Raw genomic sequence first — 22,964 nt, 5'->3', positions numbered from 1 at the left:
CTGTCTCACCCCGTCTGTCTCACCCCGTCTGTCTCACCCCGTCTGTCTGACTGTCATATAATCTCACTGATCACTCAAATCTGGAACAAAGGCACACACGCACTCACCCACAATCTCACACACGCACTCACACACACACACATGCACTCACACACACACGCACGCACTCACACGCACGCACGCACACGCACGCACGCACACACACGCACGCACACACACGCACGCACGCACACACAGGCACGCACACACAGGCACGCACGCACACACAGGCACGCACACACACACAGGCACGCACACACACACAGGCACGCACACACACACAGGCACACACACACACACAGGCACACGCACACACGCACACACACGCACGCACTCACACACACGCACGCACTCACACACACGCACGCACTCACACACACGCACGCACTCACACACACACACGCACGCACTCACACACACGCACGCACTCACACACACGCACGCACTCACACACACGCACGCACTCACACACACGCACGCACGCACACACACGCACGCACTCACACACACGCACGCACTCACACACACGCACGCACTCACACACACGCACGCACGCACTCACACACACGCACGCACTCACACACACGCACGCACTCACACACACGCACTCACACACACGCACTCACACACACGCACTCACACACACGCACTCACACACACGCACTCACACACACGCACTCACACACACGCACTCACACACACGCACTCACACACACGCACTCACACACACGCACTCACACACACACACGCACCCACGCACTCACTCACACGCACAAGCTCATACGATTACAAACACACACTCAAACACACGCTCACACTCACTCACTCAAACACACACAGGCTCACACACACACAGGCTCTACTGCTGTCCGTCTTTGACAGGCTGACAGAGCCCCACCTCACCAGCGGGCCTGTCAGTGGGACGGCAGGGCGCCCAGCCCCGGCTGAACCTGGTCATATGCAGCCGTCAGCTGTCAGCCGGTGGCAAGCAGCGCCTCAGCAGGCAAACAACGGTGGAGGGGAGGGGGGGACCCTGGCGCTGGGAGGAGAATGGCTTGGGTGCATAGCAGAGGGGGAACAGGGACTCGACCCCGGTCTCAGCACACAATAACATGTATGCACCCCCCCATAGACAGACACCACCCCCCCCCCCCAAAAACACACACACACACACACACACACATACACACACACACACACAAACACTCCCCCCCACACACAAAGACAGACAGACAGACAGAGAGACACGTTGTCATCCGTATAGTCTCCCAAAGGGCCTTTTCGGCAACAGTAAGCATTTCGCCTGTGTGAGTTTTTGTTTGTTTGCTTGTGTGTGTGTTCAAAGATGGTTGTGGTTGGTTCAGGATTCCCTGCTCTATTTTATACTGTCTCACACACACACAAAATGCCTACTGCTGTTTAACAGGCCCTGAACACTGAACAAACAAAAGCCATCTTGAAACAACTCGTCCTAGCTCCACAACGAACCCGGAAGAGGAATTAACCATCTGCCTCAAACCAAAACCAAAAACCCTGGCAGATAATGACTAATAAAAATCTAATAAATCTGTTTCATCTTAGGTCAAAAGGTTTGACAGTTCTGCAGTATAAACTCAAGTAAGTTGGGAACAGATCTTAGTGTTAAATGGGGTCTTAAATTCCTGTTACATTAGGGGTAAAAGGGATGGGAGATGGAGCCGCCCGTGGGAGTGGTCAGGTGGGAGTGGTCAGGTAGAGATGTCGTTCAGCTCAATTCCTTGTCCTACCTGCAACATCCCATGTCCACTGTCTTCTATCGTTCCTTCACAGGTCACGTGGAGCTTCGTGAGGAGAGTCTGAGAGCTGAAAGCAGAAGAACGGATGACATCACAACCACTCTTCTCCATTCATTGTTGGATACAACAGCACTGATGTTCACACACGACTGTGAAAACCTGAATGACCAAAAAGCGCCCTACTTTTTCCAACTCGGAGGATGGTCCAAACATTTTCTTGTGAACGTTACCAGTCCAGTAGGTTCTGGAAGAAAAGACAAGCACATGTTGGGAATCAAACCTCCATGCTCCAACTGTGAACGCAATGTAGCAAGAAATTACAGCAAAAACATTGTGTATAAAAGCAATCTCTATCTTATAAAGCTAAGATAATGACTTGGCAATGCAAAGCCTTACTTTGAGCAGTGACACTTCTAAAATAGCACAGAAGGGTTTTGAGTTTTTCAATCTTCTTCGGGTAGGACCCTTCAAACAACCTGAAAGCAAATAAAGAATATGTTATTTCAAAGTGAGGATCGTAATTGTTTGCCTGCTATATATACCGTTTGAATTAATCTAAATTCACGTTTACGATCAACCTGACAACATACATTGTTATATAGCACTTTATAATGCACTACAGAAAGACAGCCTCTCTTTTATAACTAAAGACACTGCCACTTCTTTTATCTGATAACTAAAATACAATATACTAAAATAAAATGTGATTCAGTGTCACCGGCACGGAATAGAGAGAGACAAAGGAAAAGGGAGAGAGGGGAGAGACAGAGAAGGGAGAGACAGAGAAGGGAGAGACAGAGGAGAGGGGGGAGAGGGGAGAGAGAGGGGAGAGACAGAGAAGGGAGAGAGAGAAGAGGGGAGAGACAGAGAAGGGAGAGAGGGGAGAGAGGGGAGAGACAGAGAAGGGAGAAAGAGAAGAGGGGAGAGAGGGGAGAGACAGAGGGGAGAGAGAGGAGAAGGGAGAGAGAGAAGAGGGGAGAGAGGCGAGAGAGAAACATTGGGGAATGAGAGGACATACAGGCACAGAGAGGGAGGAGAGAGATCGAGGAAGGAAGGAGGACAGTGGAGACAGAGCAGACAGAGGAGAGAAGAGAGGAAAGGGAGAGACGGATGATGGGTGCGAGTGAGGAGATATAGAGAAGGAGGCGCACACAGGCACAGAGCCTCCACTTTGTCCATCCATGTGAGTTCAATCAAGCTTTAACTTCTGATGTGAATTAGGCCTGTCCCTCGCTCAACTTCCCTTCCACTCAGTGCTCAGCAGCGCAGCCGTGGCGTTTATGTAGGAAGTCGTTCTTACAGGGTTACAACAATGGCAGCCGCCCCCTCGGGGCCTTGGTCCCCTCTCAGTCACCCTGGTGTGTCAGTCCACCTCAAAGCACTCACACAAAAAAAAAACTGAACGACAGAAGCGGGGAGACGGAAGGTCCCCCTTCCACCGCACCACAGGGCCCGGGGGGGGCCCGGGGGGGGCTACATTAACAAGGCCCTGTTTCCCTCTTAAAAGGAGCCAAACCCACGAGGAGACTAAATGTCAACCCCCCAAGCCTGGAGGACGGCTACAAAAGCTGCCGGGAGTGGACCGATTTCAATTGAATATCTTTCTTCTAACCCAGCATTATGACCACCAACACACCACCACCGGCCAAGTCTATCGAACGGGTGTGCGCGGGTGTGTGCGCCCTGTCTTGCCTCCGCGGCATACATGCCATTACAAATCAGAGTGAAATTTCAAGAGAGCAAAATGAAATAATGACACAGGACTTGCACTGAAAGCCCTCAGAGCCCCTCTAGTACCGGAGACACGCATTCATTTAAGTCCAGGCTTTCATTTCTCTCTGCCATCAGTTCAGCCAGGAGAAACATCCCTGTGTCATGCTGTGTAGCCCACAGCCACACGGTCTTTGACATACAGCAGGTCAGCCATTGGTTGGGCGAGGGCAGGCTTTTAGTAATGAAATGCCAATTTGTTCTATAGGGAACAGGAAAATTAAAGAGTAATAATTATATAATGCCAGCAACAATACACTGGATACTATTTTCAGGAGGATGTGATGTAACATAGCTTGGTTACCTACTTTAAGCAACATATCGGAGCGCAGTACATTTTCATTCAACTAGGACTGTTACTGTTACAAAAAAAAGAGAGAAAATGAAGAAAAAAAAGATACATAAAATAATTTGGAAATGGGACCACACTATAAATCACAAGCAGTAATGTAATGAATCACAGACAGACTGCTGAAAATGGAACAAAACTCCTGTTTCTTCCTCCCTAATGAGGAGAACGGGGGAGCTGCCAAAACAGCACTTTTATGAATGACCAATCAGTGAGATCTGCTAAAGATGCTTTCGCGTCGGACACAAAATCATTTGACATTTTAGCCGACGGTGTCCCCTCTCCCCAGGCAACTCAGCCGAAGAGAACCAGCCTTAGTTTGCATCCAGCCGACACTAGATTTACCACAGACTAACTACCAGACAACTCCAGAGATAAACCATCTAGATTCTACAGGGTCTGGGCAGTGCAGTTTGCTCCCCCACACTTCCTGTCATCAGGATAGTTGATCACTTTCAAGCGCTCACACTGTTAGCCTGCTACATTTACATCTCAGACCCAAAGCATAGGACTTCCTGGTTTTTAGTTCTTTCAGGAAATCCTTATCAAGCCGTCTGAGCGGAACGCTGATGCTAAGTAATCACTGAGTCTTGCAGTTAGCAAACAGCCCCTGACCTCCCGCCTCCATCTTCCTTCGCATTGAGAGCCAGCTGAGTCGATGTTAATCTCATTACCTCTCCTGCTCCGACCGTGTCCCAAATCACAGCCGATTTCCCAATCAACGCACTGCCTTTTCACAGCACGGGTCAAAGGAAGCACACCACCTACGGAGCACAGTGTCATTTGGGACGCGGACCATCGCGATGCCGACAGAGATGTGCACAGAGCCGCAGATATGTCAGAGAAGGACCACAGACCTCAGTTAAGGAATTACTGAGAGGGACCAGTATTACATTACGCTCCATTAATCCAATAACGTCTATGTCACAAGTAAAAGCTCCTCGGCTGCAAACGAAACCACTCCAACACAGCAACAACCGAGGAAAATATCAGGTCTTCTCCAAGGACAAACTCTGGGTTGGTTTGAAAAAGGTTGATTTATTCCAACGGGGGGAATTGGACTTGACATGATGAAGACTAACTTCAACAGGAACAAGACCATGTATAGAGAGCACTGATGGAAAACCCAAATTAAATGTTCGACTGATTGTGGAAAGTGATCATTCCTAAATTACTCAAATCTTCCAATTTACCAATGCTCAGTTAATTGAAGCCATAGCTATCTCTCCAACAATAAGTGCTGAGTCAGTTGATGTACTCCTGGATAATTTTAATGCCAAATATTAAATGTCATGGATCGTGTTGCACTGGTAAAGGAAAAGAAAACTATGTACAAACAAAAAACACCATGGAGAACCACCATGATGGTAAGCGCAGAGGAAAATAACAGGTATTTTCCAAGTACAAACTCTGGGTTGGTTTGAAAAAGGTTGATTTATTCCCACAGGGGGAAATTGGTCTTGACATGAAGAAGACTAACTTCAACAGGAACAAGATCATGTATATAGAGCACTGAAGGAAAACCCAAATTAAATGTTCAACTGATTGTGGAAATTGATCATTCCGAAATTACTCAAATCTTCCAAGATTAATGTGGACTACAGACAGACCTAACGTCCTAATCTAAGACCGGCATTGTTAATTGAATTTACTGAGAAGCAGTAGTGACATCATCAATCAGTTAGAACATAACAGACCAAGAATACCATAATGAAAAATGTTCATAACAGTTATAAACAGCTAATTTGAATTATGACGCATTACGATATTTCCTAATAGATTATTAGACCTGTAATAGACTACCTCCAATCAGGATGCTAGTTCTAACCAAAGAGAGTAGAGCTCATCTGTCTCTATGTCCCACTCCTCCCCCTCATGTAAAACGATTGCTTAGACAACTGCCACATCGTCAACAACCTTGTCCTTTATTTCCACAGAGCACAGAATATACTCGGTGATGTGCTTTGGGTCCCTGCTATTGTGAAAATAGCAATGCCGACTGTTTTGAGTACAAGCTAGGACCCAGTATCTCTATTCCTGTGTTGATTAGAAATAGAAGGAACCGTGAGCATGCAACCCATAATGTAAACTTGTCTAATCTGTTAACTGTAACACGTCAATCTACTAGTCCAGGAACCCCTATTATATATATTAAGCTGGCTTTACTTAATATCAGATCTCTCACCAACAAATCATTCTTGGTAAATGACATTATAATATCCTACAACCTAGATTTTATGTTTCTCACTGAAAACAGAAGATTGTAGTGCTACTATTCTTAATGAGACAGCACCCGAAAAATCTGGCTATATGAATATATGTCAAAATGGTAGGAAAGGAGGAGTGGCTGCCCTATTCAAAGAAACATTCCAGTGCAAAGAAAATACACTAGGTAATTTTATTCCTTTTGAATACCTCTGTTTTACATTGAAGGGTACCCCCAAAATGGTAGCTTCAACAATGAGTTACGCAGGGCCAGAAAGCAACATTTATCGGGAATGATCAACAAGAATATCAACAATACCTGCACTCTATTTGTCATGGTCAACAAGCTTACAAACCCAATAAAGCAGATAGCATCAGAACATGTCCACTGTGAAATGTAATGAATTTGTGTGTTTGAGTGTTTCTTTAGTGAAAAAATTAAAAGTATTAGACGGACCATCAGAACATACCATCAGAACTACACAGTCTAACTACACAGACTCTATACCGTCACCACGACCACCAAGACATAACTTGGTTATTATGTCGCATTTTAATACAATTGATAAAAAGTCCCTAGAAGAAACAGTTTGAAATCTTAAAGCTTCCACATGTTGTCTCGACACACTGTAGGTCCATTGTTTTTAACTCTATAACAATTGACCTACAGCAAATAGTTAATAGCTCTCTGCAATCAGGCATTTTCCCAACGTCTCTAAAAACAGCTGCCATTAAGTCCCTATTAAAAAAGAGAACACTGGATGCATCTATAATGAAAAACTATAGACCTGTATCAAATCTCCCTTTTATAGCCAAGATCATTGAGAAGGTTGTCTTCAATCAACTCAGCAATTTTGTGACCTCAAGCGGCCTTTTAGACAAATTTCAGACAGGTTTCCGACCACACCGTAGTACTGAAATGGCCCTGATTAAAGTTTTAAATGATATACGCCTGAATACTGATTCTGATAAAATAACAGTTCTGGTTCTATTAGATCTCAGTGCAGCATTTGACACTGTAGATCATAGAACACTTATAGATAGGCTGGAAAATTGGGTAGGACTCTCCGGGGCAGTCCTTGATTGGTTCAGATCTTATCTAGATGGCCGAAGTTACTTTGTCACCATTGGTAATCATGAATCTGATAGGGTGGCTATGACATGCGGAGTTCCACAGGGATCAGTTTTCAGACCGCTTCTGTTCAATCTCTAAATGCTACCTCTGGGCCAAATTCTACAAAACAACAACATTAACTACCACAGCTATGCCGATGATACACAAATATACATGACTCTCGAACTGTATGACAACAGCTCAGTAGACTCTCGGTGTCACTGTATAGAGCACATAAATACCTGGATGAACCAGATTTGTCTACAATTAAACCAAGATAAAATTTGATTATTGTGTTTGGCAACAACAATAAAAGAACAAGTATTAGTAAAGAGCTGGATTCTCTGGCCCTAAAAACTAAGTGCGTAATCTTGGTGTTCTGATCAGATCTCAGATCTCCCATTTAACAGTCATATCAAAGCGGTCACCAAAACAGCATTCTATCACCTAAAAAATATAGCCAGAATCAAAGGCTTGGTGTCCCAAAAAGACCAGGTTCATCCATGCTTTTATCTCTAGTAGGGTTGACTACTAATGGCCTCTTAACTGGACTCCCCAAAATTCAGAATGCTGTTAACCAGGACCAAGAGAACAAAGCACATCATTCCGGTTCTTAAATCTTTGCATTGGCTTCCAATCAGTTACAGAATAGATTTCAAAGTGGTGCTTTTAGTTTATACATTTCTGAATGGTTTGGGACCCGAATATATTTCTGAAATGTTTGAAGAATATAAACCAAGCAGGGCTCTCAGATCCATGAACACAGGTCAGCTAGCAGAGCCCAGAGTCCGAACTAAACATGGAGAAGCTGCGTTTAGCAGTTATGCTGCACACAACTGGAATAAACTACCAGAAGATCTTAGACACGCCCCAAACGTATCAATTTTTTAATCCAGGTTAAAAACACATCTCTTCTCACGTGCCTATGACTGAGCACTTAAACTTAACCACACTGTTTAGCCTTATAGTTTCCTACGTTTGCTAGTTTATCAAACAAGGTACCAATGCGGAAACAAGTTCTATTGAATCCAAATGGCCCGCCCGTCTAATAAAATCAAGATCCCTGCAGCCCTAAAATATTTCCTCCATTTCATTCATGAGGATCTTCAACAGGGCCATTAATTGCACACGTTAAAAGACTTGCCTGCAATGAGTTCCACAGACCATTACACATCAGACTTTTTAAAACTACTTGAAGATACTGGTGATCCGGTCCCCAGTGAATTGAGGGTTTACCCATGTTACATTGCCCAACTATTTCGGGAAGTTAAACTTTGATGTCGGTAGGCTTTCAGACTAATACCACGAGATGATGGCTGACTTATTTTTTATGGAGACTCCAAATGACTAAGTGTTTCGGGAAGACAGTTCAGCCAGTGGGACAGTGCCCTCTCATGGAAAAAAACGACTAGATGTCTCAGGAATCCCTTTGTAATTTTAACCATTATTTTACAAGTTGGTTGACGCTACATTCTCAATTTCAGCAACGACCCGAGGAGCAATTAGGGTTAACTGACTCACTCTGTGACCGAACACCACATTCCAGCGATTAACTTGCCTTCCTGACTATTGTACTGCATCTGCTCTTTTATGATAATGATGATTAGGAAAGCAGCACCTCCAAATATCAACATCATTGGAATTGTGAAGACACATTCAGGACTATTTCACAAGCATCTTTTCCACATGACAAAATAACTAGAACATTGAATGTGATCACTGAATAATAAAACTCAAGAACTATAAGACAGTTTTGCATTTGAACAATAACTCATGACCACAGAGGACAGGCTGTACAGCCCTTCTTGGAAACAAGGTATCTGAACCCAAATTGGACAACAACCAAAACAAAAAAGCACCTGCAGAGGTTGATATCAGGGTAGTTGGAGTACTCAGTCTTTCTGGAGTTGCGTCGGGGAAAGGTACAGAAAAAAGCGTTGGCCAGCAGAGAGGCGATCTGCTCCTGAGACATGGTGATGGAATGGTTCATCCCTTCCTTCAGCAGAGGGATTGGCTGGGGGGAAAACATCGGAAGGCATTACTGATTTGCAGTGTTTAACAAGTCATCGTCGGACGGTTTACAGGGGCATTTCAATTGTTTGTCTTTTCACTTTCCCACGAGGGAGGAAACCTTTATAAACAGACAAACATAACATGACAGGGAAGAAAAATAACATGGTCAAGAATATCTTGACTTTTACATTTTAGTAATGTTAGCTGACACACTTAAACAGACACCACTTGACACAGATTTACAGGATTTATTTATTTTTAACTCCTAGTGAAATAAATGGTTGGGGGGTGATTAAGTCAGGTCAACATAATTAGTTTGCTAATTTTAAGGCATAGGCATTCACCGCTGAATTTAAATTCAGCGGTGACCCAAGCAAGTGACACGGTACCATTTTGGACACAAGCCAGGAGTTGAAGAGAGGTCAGGATGGAGTGGGGTTGTTTAATTAAACAAGGCAGTAGATTATGAACATTCACAGGACTAATTAGGCCACACCCCTGGGCTGTTCGAATCCAGCAGCTTAGCCTTAATCACCGCGGAGAGCCACCAATGCACACAATAATTACCAAGATTAATTTACCTCAAGTGAATTACCAATCCGAACTGAGCGTTTGCAGATATGCCTTCTTTGTTAATGGTATAGAGTCTTGGCCCTATACACTGAAATGACGTCCCTTTGAGTGACGAGGACGAGGATTAATGCAGGACGATCGACGGGCGTGGTCCCGGTCGCACCGTCCGAATCCATTACGAAAGCACCATTTGGACAGAGAATCAACCCCCTTTTACGAACTGATTGTTGAGAAAAAGAAATATGATGAAGGTATTTCTGGTCCTTTAAATCAAAGCAGACCTACACAGCACATAAATCTGAGCCGGTTCCCAATTTGGTGTTAGTCAAAGAGAAAGGGGACATAATGGCTGCCGACCCCATTCGGTCCGGGCCTTTCATTAATCTCTGGTCCAGAAGCAGCAGCACCTCATAGACAGATTTCAATAGGCTCCCTCCGAGGACCTCAGGTGGCATTTCAATCGATCTCAGACCAGCTAGCGTATTTTCTGACTCATTATTTTCAAGTTAACACAAATCTGGGGGCCGATGATTTACTTCAGCTTTATCTACTATGTAGCCTGAAAATGTACTTTTTGCTTCAATTCTGAATGCTCGTTTCAGGGAATGGCCTTATTCAAGTTATTATACAAGCCTTGGGGCAAAATAAATTAATTAGGGTAAAATCACACAAATGTGTTTGTTATGGACCTAAAAACATACTACTTCGAGAAATCACATCGTACTGGTTAAATGCGGATCATTATCCTTTGTTCTTTTTTGTTGTTGCTAATTCCCTAAACTCAATTCCAGGCCTCCCTCTCGGGAGCAACTCAATTATCGACTGCTTGGCTGACACCGAGATGACTCCAGAGTGCTCGCTAATCACGGTGTTCCGGTCGCAGATCTGCATTGTCCTTCACCGTGGGCGTGGCCCAAACGGCCCCCTCGCCCCTATAGGGCGCTACTCCTGACCAGGGCCCTCGTACGCCGCAGTGCGCTATTTAGGGAGCAGGCTGCCCTATCAGACGCCGCTACGGTCTAACAGGTTGGCCACGACTCCAGACGGCAAATGAGACCACAGACCCTTTGACGGGAGAACATCAATTGCTGTGGTACCCTAGACCTCCCTGTCAATATAAATTTTTCGGTGGGTTTTGGAGATTGCGCGGCGTGTACCGATCTTTCGTGGCAGCGTTGCCTACTGACCCAATGTCAGTCAGTGATTCAGCAGACGTCACTCTCGGCACATGCCTCCGGAACGTTCCGGGCCCAATTCCTCCTGAAATAATTTTGACGGGTTGGGATCAACCTCAGGGCTGGCGTTTTAGTGAGTAGCCTCATTTCATGGTCAGGGAAGCCTTATGGCTGAAGAGCAGCGGGAACGGCTCCACATCCAACCGTGTCCAGGTGGTGCGCCGAACACACGTCCACTACCGCATTAGAGACAACGGTGGAAGAGAAAGGTCTGGAAAATGACCGCTCAGAAGTTCACCGACATACAGCAAAGTGCTCCGCAGTCTGAACAGAATCTGCACGAGGCTACCCAGTCACGGGCAAACCACGGCACAATCCCTGGTGCACTCACCTGGCCGAGCAAAAACGACCGGGGCCAAACAAAATGAAGAAATGTCAAGCCGTCAGCCCCCGGGCTACATGGGCCAGAGGTTAAGGGGGAAACAAGATTCATTGTGATTTTGACATGTGCAACGCTGTTGTAACACCACTGTGTTATCGAGTGTTTGTGGGTGTGAGAGAGAGAGTGTGTAGCAGGCATACAGTGCATCGGACACACAGGGAACAGCATAGTTACCTTGGTACACAGCTCCGGTGCCCTCAGTGCTAATTGCACCATGTCTGGCAGCAGGGACTGAAACAGATGTTCCATGGCATCAGACTCCAGAACCTTGGCCAGAGAAAGACAGGCTTGTTTAGCACCAGCGCCTCAGCTGTCAAATTATCATCAGGCGATTGGGTTTTGATCACACGTGATTGAACAACGAGTATACGTCAGAACGTTGGTCCTCTGGGGTGATTAGATCATTATCTACCTCTGAAAACATCAGGAACTGAATTCTCACAGAAATCTGATTCCTCATTAAACTAGGGATGAGTCAGAAAGAAAGATATTGGATGATGCCGATATTCGTAAAGCACAACATCGGTCCCGATGACGAAGATCAGGTCATTTCTGTACCGATGTGCCCAGGCAGAAAATACATCAACATGTTGCTTAGCTTCTAATTTAAACCAATGCATATTAAATCAAACAAAAGTTCTCTCTCTATATTTTTTATATCAAAACACACAAAATAAGCATGATAACAAACACAAAATGTAAACATTCTATGATAATAAATACAAATTATCTTTCTGTAATTGTACATTATACAGCACCTGGATATAAATGTAGTAAATAAGGTGTTGGACTTCAACAAAAGTGCAACAGAGAAAAAACTATAACAGTTAAAAGAATAGGACATAATTTAAGCAAATGATTATAAAAATGACTGGAGCAAATTGGACACCTATCTAGACCAAAAAAAGTTTGAGCTAATCAGCCAATTAGAAAACAAACACTCATACCAATAATTATATTTATGCCTTTAATTGTCCTATAGCGATTACTGGGCGACATGTCCGGACATAAACCACCATCTAACTAGAATAAACCACCATCTAACTAGAATAAACCACCATCTAACTAGAATAAATCACCAGCTAGCTAGAATAAACCACCATCTAACTGCAGAACTTTCAGAGGCAAACCAAACACACCATTCATTAAAGGAGCAATATGCAGTTCAATAAGAAAGCTGTTCCCTGTCATTCCAGGTAAATAAAACACTCGACAGTGTTCTCCGGCACAAATCTGAAATGAAATAAAAAGGACATTCAAAAAATGTCTTCCAAACCAAAATAAGCCAGTTGAAGAATCAGGCTGGGCCTCTGTGGTACGTTTAGAACATACGGCACTATGACGTGTCCATGAACTGGTAAGAAATAGGCCTAAGTGCAGTTATTTACTACTTTCGATTTATTTATAGCTGTATCGGCTGCCAAATGTCAGCGTGATCAATCACGAGGCAATTTCATCAAGGTTGTAGTCAGTGGCTGAGTGCAGGCTGATTAAATGGGGCTTCCTGGAACAGATGTAAATGACCCAGCTGTGTGTGTGTGTGTGCACGCGTGTGTGTGTGCGTGAGTGTGCATGTGTAGCGTGTGCGTCTGCGCACAAGTGTAAGGATCGGGACTGTGAAGTCACTTCCTGGACAAGAGTGGGGGGGGGGGGGGGGGGAATTGGCTGGCGATTGGGTCACCCGAGGGACGTTAATATTACCGCAAACAGGGCCTGACTAAACGCTGTCATAAGTAATGGCTGCTGTGACATCATAAAGTGTTCCAGGGGGCATAATGAAAGAAGCAGGGCCGGGATGGATGGGACACAGCTGAGCTAGCATAGCCCCGGCGTGGGCCTAAATCACACACCGAGGCGGTGCATCAAATCAACTGAAATAACAGTCGCTGTGTGACTTGAAACAGATCCATGCATCACGTCGCACTGACAAAGTAATCAAGCCCGAGGATAGAGAGACCCGGAGATGGAGCTCGGGTTCAGATCATCCTGGAGGCACCTCGTCTGTCTCTGCCCATCCCCCATTCTCCTCCCGTCTTTCACAACAAAGCATGAATGAAATATGTGGCCGCGTAAAAGAAATAAAAAAATAATAAAGTGAAACACTTGTCTCCGCTCACATTCATAAATACCAGGGAGGGGTGTAGAGTAAAGAAAGAACAAATCTGCCACTGTCTGTCAGAGGTCTCTCTCTACTATTCATCCCAGGATGCATATTCAATTAGGGTGCTTCACGTCATCCCCTGCCAGTCATCCCTTCACCCCCCCCCACCACCCGGCGTTCCCCCCACCTCTCAGACCCATCATCCTGACATTTCTGCCCCACCTTAATAAACAGAAGGGGGGGGGGGGATGAGAAGACGAGAAGGGAGGGCAAAACTGTTTAACCTGATTCAAGTCGTCCATCTCTTTGTTTATACCAATATCTTTAACAGAACGAGAAGCATTCACCCACTGGTCAGCCCGTCCGAAAACAGAGTTGTTAAAAAATAAATAATAATGTCCTCCGTTGAGATCTGAATGACGTGTGGAAGTGACAAGATTAAAGCAGTACCGGTGTCATTTTTAAACAGCCACCCTAACCGGCATTGGTGACCTGCTGTCAACGCAACCAACCTGGCAGACATCTAGGGTTCGCCCAACAATCAGCAGCAGGGCTGACAACCAATCACAAGAGAGAGCAGGCAGTCACAGGGCTCCCGGCCAAGAGAATCGGGGAAGTGGATGTAGTTTCTTCAGCAGGGGCCATCTCGTAAAGCATTTGGCCAAACTGCGCAAATTTCAACTAATATCAATCAACCCAATGTACACCACGATGTTGTCACGAGGCCCAGCCTAAACCCCCAAAGAGCAGGCAACAGGAAATCATGCGACATTTCATCTGCGGCTTGAATATTCCAGAATCTGGTATATAAAATGTATTTGTTTTGGAACGTGTTTAGAAAATAGACAACTACTGTAACAAGACAACGCAAAAATTGTGCAGATGATATGGCTTCTCTTCAATGTCAATGTAAGACAAAATATCCCGCTGTCTAACATGCTTCATGACACGCCTGGCCTCGGCAATCAACAGGACTGGTTGGAGGGCATAACAACGGCGTTCCTCAACAGGACTGGTTGGAGGGCATAACAACGGCGTTCCTCAACAGGACTGGTTGGAGGGCATAACAACAGCGTTCCTCAACAGGACTGGTTGGAGGGCATAACAACGGCGTTCCTCAACAGGACTGGTTGGAGGGCATAACAACGGCGTTCCTCAACAGGACTGGTTGGAGGGCATAACAACGGCGTTCCTCAACAGGACTGGTTGGAGGGCATAATAACGGCGTTCCTCAACAGGACTGGTTGGAGGGTATAATAACTGCGTTCCTCAACAGGACTGGTTGGAGGGCATAATAACGGTGTTCCTCAACAGGACTGGTTGGAGGGGATAATAACGGCGTTCCTCAACAGGACTGGTTGGAGGGCATAATAATGGCGTTCCTCAACAGGACTGGTTGAAGGGCATAATAACGGTGTTCCTCAACAGGACTGGTTGGAGGGCATAATAACGGCGTTCCTCAACAGGACTGGTTGGAGGGCATAATAACGGCGTTCCTCAACAGGACTGGTTGGAGGGCATAATAACGGCGTTCCTCAACAGGACTGGTTGGAGGGCATAATAACGGTGTTCCTCTGTAACGTCAGGTCAGGCAGGTGTTTCCTTCTCCGACAGACAACAAGAAGGGAACTTTCGATAGAACAGTATTAAATCACTTCTCCATCAACCTTACACGGCGCCACTGCCTTCCTCATAATATCCAGGCATTAAAGACATAAGCATGTAGTTCTTCTGGATACAGGAAACAGCCAGAGCAAACAAATGTTAGAAAAATACCATGTAACGTTACTGTAGGTCAACAACAATCTAGAAAAGACACCAAAGACATCTGATGACTAAAACCCAGGTGAGGGTAGATCCTAATTAATAATTGACCTAATTAGTCAATCAAGTAAAAGGTAAGAAAGAAAACCTACATGGAGACAGCCCTCTATGGAACCAGGGTTAAACCTGTGACCTACACTGACTGCTCAGGTCAAAGTGCCCCTTGTCGGTTTACCTCCAATGCCAAATCTCCAGGCTTGTTTCTAAACAGATTTTCAGCTGGACATCCAACAGGTTCTCAATCTGTATGTATCTACTACACAACAGACAACATCAACAGAGGGAAGAAAATAAACAAAAAAGAGACAGAAGAGAGGAAAGACAAGAAAGAGAGAAAGAAATAAATAAAAAAGAGGGAAGAGAAAAGTTTGGATGGCTAGACAAGACAGACAGGCGCAAACTGGATATCAACAGACAGGTACAGAGGTATAGACTGGAGAAGGACAGACCGGTATGGACTGGAGAAGGACAGACCGGTATAGACTGGAGAAGGACAGACCGGTATAGACTGGAGAAGGACAGACCGGTATAGACTGGAGAAGGACAGACCGGTATAGACTGGAGAAGGACAGACCGGTATAGACTGGAGAAGGACAGACCGGTATAGACTGGAGAAGGACAGACCGGTATAGACTGGAGAAGGACAGACCGGTATAGACGGGAGAAGGACAGACCGGTATAGACGGGAGAAGGGCAGACCGGTATAGACGGGAGAAGGGCAGACCGGTATAGACGGGAGAAGGGCAGACCGGTATAGACGGGAGAAGGGCAGACCGGTATAGACGGGAGAAGGGCAGACCGGTATAGACGGGAGAAGGGCAGACCGGTATAGACGGGAGAAGGGCAGACCGGTATAGACGGGAGAAGGGCAGACCGGTATAGACGGGAGAAGGGCAGACCGGTATAGACGGGAGAAGGGCAGACCGGTATAGACGGGAGAAGGGCAGACCGGTATAGACGGGAGAAGGGCAGACCGGTATAGACGGGAGAAGGGCAGACCGGTATAGACGGGAGAAGGACAGACCGGTATAGACGGGAGAAGGACAGACCGGTATAGACGGGAGAAGGACAGACCGGTATAGACGGGAGAAGGACAGACCGGTATAGACGGGAGAAGGACAGACCGGTATAGACGGGAGAAGGACAGACCGGTATAGACGGGAGAAGGACAGACCGGTATAGACGGGAGAAGGACAGACCGGTATAGACGGGAGAAGGACAGACCGGTATAGACGGGAGAAGGACAGACCGGTATAGACGGGAGAAGGACAGACCGGTATAGACGGGAGAAGGACAGACCGGTATAGACGGGAGAAGGACAGACAGGTATAGACGGGAGAAGGACAGACACGTATAGACTGGAGAAGGACAGACAGGTATAGACTGGGGTGGCGACATAGACCCCAGCCAACAAAGAAGACCTGTTGGCTTTTCTGCGATTGGCTGCCAGACTTGGTAAATGACCACATTGAACCTGGCCCTCGCTGAGATTCAGACGGTAAAGGCACGGCCAGCAAAGTTATTCCCAGTAATTCCCAGATGGAACTTAAGCCGTCCCACACTGCACTTCATAAGCAATAAACATTTGCTATAAACCAAACCAAATTAATTACTAGCTGTTTGTAGTAGCTAAATAATATCAAAGGCAGGCCAACAACCTTGAGAGGTTCGATTCATCTCATCATCCTTTCACTTGAAAACACCATTAGAACAAGTTATATTTCGACTAAATAAATAATGAAGGCAGCCTTAAATACGCTGATATGACGGCTGGTGTCCACAGAGACTTGTGCAGATGTGACTAGATGACTGTGACTGCCTGGGACTTAAACAGCCAATATGATCACTGGCTAATGAGCCATCTGTGTTGTGTCTGAAGCCACTCCAGACTAGATCACAAGCACGGTCCTTTCTGACACCTGCTGCCGGCCAATTTGACTGGAATCGGCGTCGCTACTATAAACTGTGGTAGTTCGGGCAGCGGTCGTGAAACACGATCATCTTCCTGTGTGTTTTATAGAGGCGCTCGCCTAAACGAACGTTGCACAACTTTAGCAAGTACCTCATCCTCCACCGCCTGGCCGCCCCGCCCGGGGAAAACGTTGCTGCGCCACACGAGAAACAAAACCTCAAGTGTCTGAACTGCTGCACAACTCAAAAACCGACTGACCAGGCACCAATGAACGGTGAAGCAGGACGCCTTACACTTAACCCAAAAAATAACAAACACCACGAATGAAATACCAATTCAGTCTTAAAGAATGGAACTTATCTACACCCTATGAGCGTGGTTGTGCCCCGTCAGAAAAATAAATATACATTAGCCATTTAAATGTTAATAGTCATTCAAACTAAAATTCTCTGTCTACAAATTTGAGAGGGGTTGCGTTTCATGAAACTGAACGGGGTTGAACTCTTCGATATAGTCTCCATTATGGACTCAGGATTTTATCAACAACATAATTGCTTACCTTGTTGCAGTACAAATGAAGTGCTGTAAAATCCCATCGCTTGGCATGAGCGGCATTGTATTTCAATATGGCATTCTAAAATGGGGAATACACACCATTAAATGTAATCACAAATGTGTAGGAGGAATCCATTTCCAGAGGCAAACATCTCAGCCTTGATTTCTGGGATCTTGGCGCCACCTCATGGCCAAAATAGCTGGCTACATTTATTATTTATCCAATCTTGGATTCCTGTCAGCTGTTCTGCCAGCACACAAACCACCTCTCGCAACACAAAAAAAAAAAGCATTGATGAATCCGGTCAAAACAACATTATGCTGACTCAGTTTTGGCTCAGTGAACAAACAGCCAATTAACTCGTTCCACTACTCACCTTCACATCCTGGGAGTTGCAGAATTGTCGGGCCAAAGCCTTTTGGATCAGCGTCCATCTTTCCTGCACCTCCTGCAAAACCAGGACGTTAGGAAATATCATCCACCTCTGGACTGATCAGAAAGTTCAGGTCAGGAGTCATTTCCTTTAAGGATTTCCCATTGATTTGAATCAAAACAACTCTCGAATCAAATGCCTTTATAAGCAGCCTGATTCGTGGTAGAATCAGATGGACTTTCATTGGCCAGGAAAATGTTAATGAACAGGTAAATTGACATGCCAAAATGTTTATTATATGAATCTGTCCATACAGTAAACATACAGCAAGCTGGACTGAGAGCACTTGTCAATTACTTGGGAAGTGCGACAAACCTCAACATGCCAATAAGAAGAGTAACTTTGATATTACCTGATTTCCTACAGGGAACAGGTTGCTCTCAGAAAAAGGCATTTTCACATGGACTTCATCCCAGGTGTCTCTGAACTTGCTGGGATAGGGAACCGGCAGTTTCCCAGCTTGGAGGAGGTCTGTCTGTCAATGATAAGAATACTTTTCTAAAGAGGATATAGCATGTTCAGTAATAAAAGTCTAATGTAATGTTTATTCACCCTAGTGTTTATCAGGTAAGTTGACAGAAATGACATTCTCATTTAAAGCAATGACCTTCCAATCAATTACAATTAACTGCCTTGCTCAGGGACAGAATTTCTACCTTGCTGACTCCAGGATTCAACCTTTTACTTACTGGTCCAGCGTTAAATGAATCAACAAAAATTGTGACGAAAATATTCGTTAAATTCTAATTTCTCAGTGGCAGCTGACGAGACAATAAGTGACTAAAAAGAAACTGAAAAGACAAAAAAGAAAAATACTTTTAATTTTGGTTGACAAAAAAGAGACTAGATGAAATTATCTTTGTGACGACAGTCTAATATAACTACCATAGTTGGAAAGCAGGATTTTGGAAAGAGTGGTTCTCAGTGTTCTTTTTCATAATGCGCTTTCTGATGTCATCAAAAGACTTCTGAAAGCGCATCATCCCAATATACACGCACAGGCCAAGATCGTGGTGCGGTGCCTGGAGACGTGGGCATACCCCAACGTGTTAACTATCAAAAGGTTTTTGAATCTTCTGTTCCCCCCTCGTTCAAACTGATATTTCCATCCATATCAAATTAAACTTCTCGAAAAATAACGTGTGTAATAAGCATTTTCCACCGGCTAATTACCTTTAGGAAATGTCATGCTTCCATACAGTGCACAGCGCTGGGCTGACAATTCTAATGAATAGGCCTTATTGTAGACAATATCCATATTGTAAGTGAAACCTTGTGATCTGTACAGACTACATCTGTATAGAACACTACAGGCTAATGAGGCAAGAACTGTGATCGGACTAAAATGAGACTTAAACATTTTGTTGACTAAAATGGCTTGCTGTTTTTGTCATTTTGACAATAACAAGACAAAAACATTATTCAAATGATATGAATGTAACTAAAACTGAAAGATATTTCAGTCAAAATGATAAAATCTAGACTAAATCAAAAAAGGGTGCCAAAATGAACACTGTATTGGTCAGATGTTCTTAACGCTAGCCCGCCTGCCACTGTCATATCCAAGACACAGGCATCTCAAATGGCTATCAGGGGAACTTTTACTGAACAATATTCTTTCAAATGAAACTGTCAGCCTCTGTGCCATCCCCTTAAAACAAGTGGAACCAGTCCATCTGACGTTCCATTTATTTCATCCATCCCTGAGACTGGCTTCTATTGCTGCGGATTCTCACCCTGATCAAGACAGTGTGCTGGTCAGGAAGATCTTTCAGAGGGGGGAGAGGTCCACCACACTGAGGCATTCTCTTCAGCTCGCTCATGGGGCTTCCCAGCCACCTGGCATCGGATGGTGGTGGACTGTCTCCACGTTGTTTCTCACACGGCACGTCTCGGTCTTGAAGCTGTTTCTCTGGACAAGCTTGGGCACTGATACAGTAACAACAGAAACAACTTTTAACAGAGCATAAAAAATGTATAGTCACCACAACAGCAAAGTGCATGAACAACACTAACGGTCAATACTAAAAACTATGGCAGAGATAATGCGGCTAAACTGGACACACAACTAAATCACATTAAACTAAATTCACAACAGACTTTCCAGTGGGCACACAACTAAATCATATTAAACCTAATTCACAACAGACTTGCCAGTGGGCACAAGACTATACTCACGACATCGAGACACCACCAAACTATTAACTGCTAATTAAAAAGCCACAGTACACAGCCCTCTGAACTGCCCATCCTTAGATATCTAGAATGATGAACATACAATGTAAATGGAACTTTAGATCTGCAATGTGAACATCAACTGTAAATTAATGTGTAGGATACACTAACTACCCACATCCTAGTATTTCAAATGCCCACCACTTATTACACCACATACATTTCATGTATTCCTTTCGAGCACCTTCCAATCAACCACAGAATCTGGCCCGAGTATGTGTGAATGTACATAGGGAAATTCTAGATCGGATTGTGATCTGATCTTGTGCAATATGTTCCCTGCTACATGAAAGGCTGATCTGGCCAGTTGACATGGCATTGTCGGTATCCAGGACTCTACCTTGCGGACGTTCTGACGAAGAAGTCGGTTATTTTTCCTTTGCCAGGCCCCTTTGAGGAGGACGGTCCTCCCATCTCCTCCTGTCTGCTGCACCCTGTCACCATCTTCTCACCATCTTTCCCTGGAGCATCTGTGGTGGCTTCCAGGACCATCCCGTGTTCGGTGGCGACCTGTGAGACAATCTTGTCCCCCTGTAGGCTGTCGGCTGATATTGAGGCCTGGCTCTCCTTTAGGTCCATAGCACACACAGCAGAGGTTTCCTCGGGGTCACCAACCCAGATGAGGGCCTGGGTCTCGGTGTCCAGAGACTGGAGGGGGATGTTGTGACTGGAGTCAGACTCTGAGGCGGATGGACTCAGCATCTCTACGTCCCCCTGCTGATCTTGAGGATGTTGTTGTTCTTCGGCAGCTGGTCCTGTGGGTTGATTGGAAGTGATCTGTAGCCACTTGTCAAGGTTGCAGGGATTGCTTGTCTGTCCTGGGGATTTTGACTCGGCGTCATGCTTCTGCCCCTCCATTGCAAGCTGACTTGGTTTTTGGGAGTTTGCTTATTGGAATGGACAAAGAAAATAGCATTAGAACCACTACACAGGCAACACTCAGGCTACAGCCTCACACGCTTCCCATCTTTCCAAAATTCTGGTTTGGTTAAGTACCATTTATGATTTAACATTTTAAACATACATGCCTCAAACCTTTGATGGAATCATTCACCACAGAGACTGTGGCATATATTTAATGTTTAAAAGCAAAATACTAGCAATGTTGTCTACATGTCACTGAGGGTAATGAGCACTGGCCGTTTAATTTCCTGAACCATGGAGGTGTTTTGAGCCCTGGCTTTCAAACGTACTAACTATTAAAAACTGCTCGGGGACTGTTACCTTTGAAAGCCAACGAATGGGGCGAAGGGATTCTTGAGCTGGCTGATGAAAGAAGGCCAACTTCAACCTGCAGTCTTTTTTTAGCAGGCTCCGAGTCTGATAGCGCAGTCATGCTACATGGTAGAAAGTAAACCTGAGTGACAGTACAGTACTAGCACAACGGTAGCACTAGAATAGCTGGGCTAGGTTGATATATGCAGAGTTTGGCTGCATGCAATTTACCGTTAGACTACCTAGAAACTTTTCACAATACAAATAATTGGGCTTCCCATAATGTTAGTGCATTACAGTAATTTGCCTGGCTGCCAAACTCCTTTATCCCGCAAACGCCACGCCCACGGTTGTTAGCTAACGGTAGTGTAGCAGAACATTTAAATTCGAGTCGTCAGGCAGCTTGCTAGCTTATTAAAATGTCTCTGTACTACTGTAGTTAGCAATAATGAAATGCGTATTTTGTATTCATACTCACAATACAACCTCAGTCAATAAAACCACTGACGCGTTTTCGTTACAATGAGCCCAGAATGGTTTTACACAGAATCCCCTTCTCAGCAGACAAGTTGATATCATACGGTTTAAAGCCATAGATACTGCATCTATTTCAACACAAAACGCATGTTTTAGCCATAGCGGGTAGGACAATGTCCCGGGTCTGACAACCTATGCCTGATTGTGAAGGCAGTAGCTAATATTAGCCACTGTAGCTAGCTAGCTAGCTCGTTAGTTAGGTAGTATATTATTGGTAACTAAACTCATCAACTTCAGTTTACTATCGTTCGTGTTTTTTTGTATGTTTTAAAACAGTTATACCTCTATTGTACTGTTACACCAACGCATTGTGAAACGAAATACATTTTTCAATCGACCTACGTCTTGTGAGCAACATTAAAAATCCCTTCCGGGCCACAGAACCTTCAAGTATTTCAAAATAAAGGTTGCCGATGCATTAGTAGAAGTGTCAAAACTTCATTTAATCAAAATGTATGACAAATAACTGTCCGAACATTGACGAATATTATTAGTAATTCATATTTAAGTAACATATGCATGAAATGTGGGTTTTATAACATGTTTCAAGGTGAAATATTTGCAGGCAACGTAAAGTATATGGAATACTTATTGCCTCATAGCCAAAAAAATAGTTAATGTGCCGCAGTTAATGTCGTTTAGGAAATACTTAGGAGTATGGAATGCGAAAATATGTTATCAAACCATGCGTCACTG

At 44.8% G+C, this 22,964-nt stretch overlaps 1 protein-coding gene across 4 annotated transcripts in view; it reads right to left on the bottom strand.

Moving 5' to 3' along the window:
• parga (poly (ADP-ribose) glycohydrolase a) overlaps window positions 1–22,662 on the bottom strand; it is a 46,534-nt gene extending 23,872 nt beyond the window's left edge. The window contains exons 1-13 of one of the 4 annotated variants that reach the window (XM_020047145.2): window positions 22,611–22,662; window positions 22,210–22,336; window positions 21,741–21,853; window positions 20,857–21,403; window positions 20,018–20,210; window positions 18,634–18,756; window positions 18,225–18,296; window positions 17,852–17,926; window positions 11,630–11,722; window positions 9,112–9,266; window positions 2,211–2,290; window positions 1,998–2,058; window positions 1,806–1,881 (exon numbers count right to left, since the gene is read on the bottom strand). In XM_020047145.2, coding sequence (XP_019902704.2) covers window positions 1,806–1,881; window positions 1,998–2,058; window positions 2,211–2,290; window positions 9,112–9,266; window positions 11,630–11,722; window positions 17,852–17,926; window positions 18,225–18,296; window positions 18,634–18,756; window positions 20,018–20,210; window positions 20,857–21,403; window positions 21,741–21,853; window positions 22,210–22,336; window positions 22,611–22,626 — 1,731 coding nt within the window. In that variant the 5' untranslated portion in view covers window positions 22,627–22,662. Of the gene's footprint in view, window positions 1–1,805; window positions 1,882–1,997; window positions 2,059–2,210; window positions 2,291–9,111; window positions 9,267–11,629; window positions 11,723–17,851; window positions 17,927–18,224; window positions 18,297–18,633; window positions 18,757–20,017; window positions 20,211–20,856; window positions 21,404–21,740; window positions 21,854–22,209 lie in introns of all 4 variants that reach the window. The other 3 variants (XM_010869353.4, XM_010869360.4, XM_020047146.3) reach the window with 3 other exon arrangements.
• Window positions 22,663–22,964: the final 302 nt, after the last annotated feature.

The sequence above is a fragment of the Esox lucius genome, chromosome 6, assembly GCF_011004845.1.
Source record: "Esox lucius isolate fEsoLuc1 chromosome 6, fEsoLuc1.pri, whole genome shotgun sequence".
Lineage (NCBI taxonomy): Eukaryota > Metazoa > Chordata > Actinopteri > Esociformes > Esocidae > Esox > Esox lucius.
This window is presented reverse-complemented; position numbering and strand designations above follow the sequence as displayed.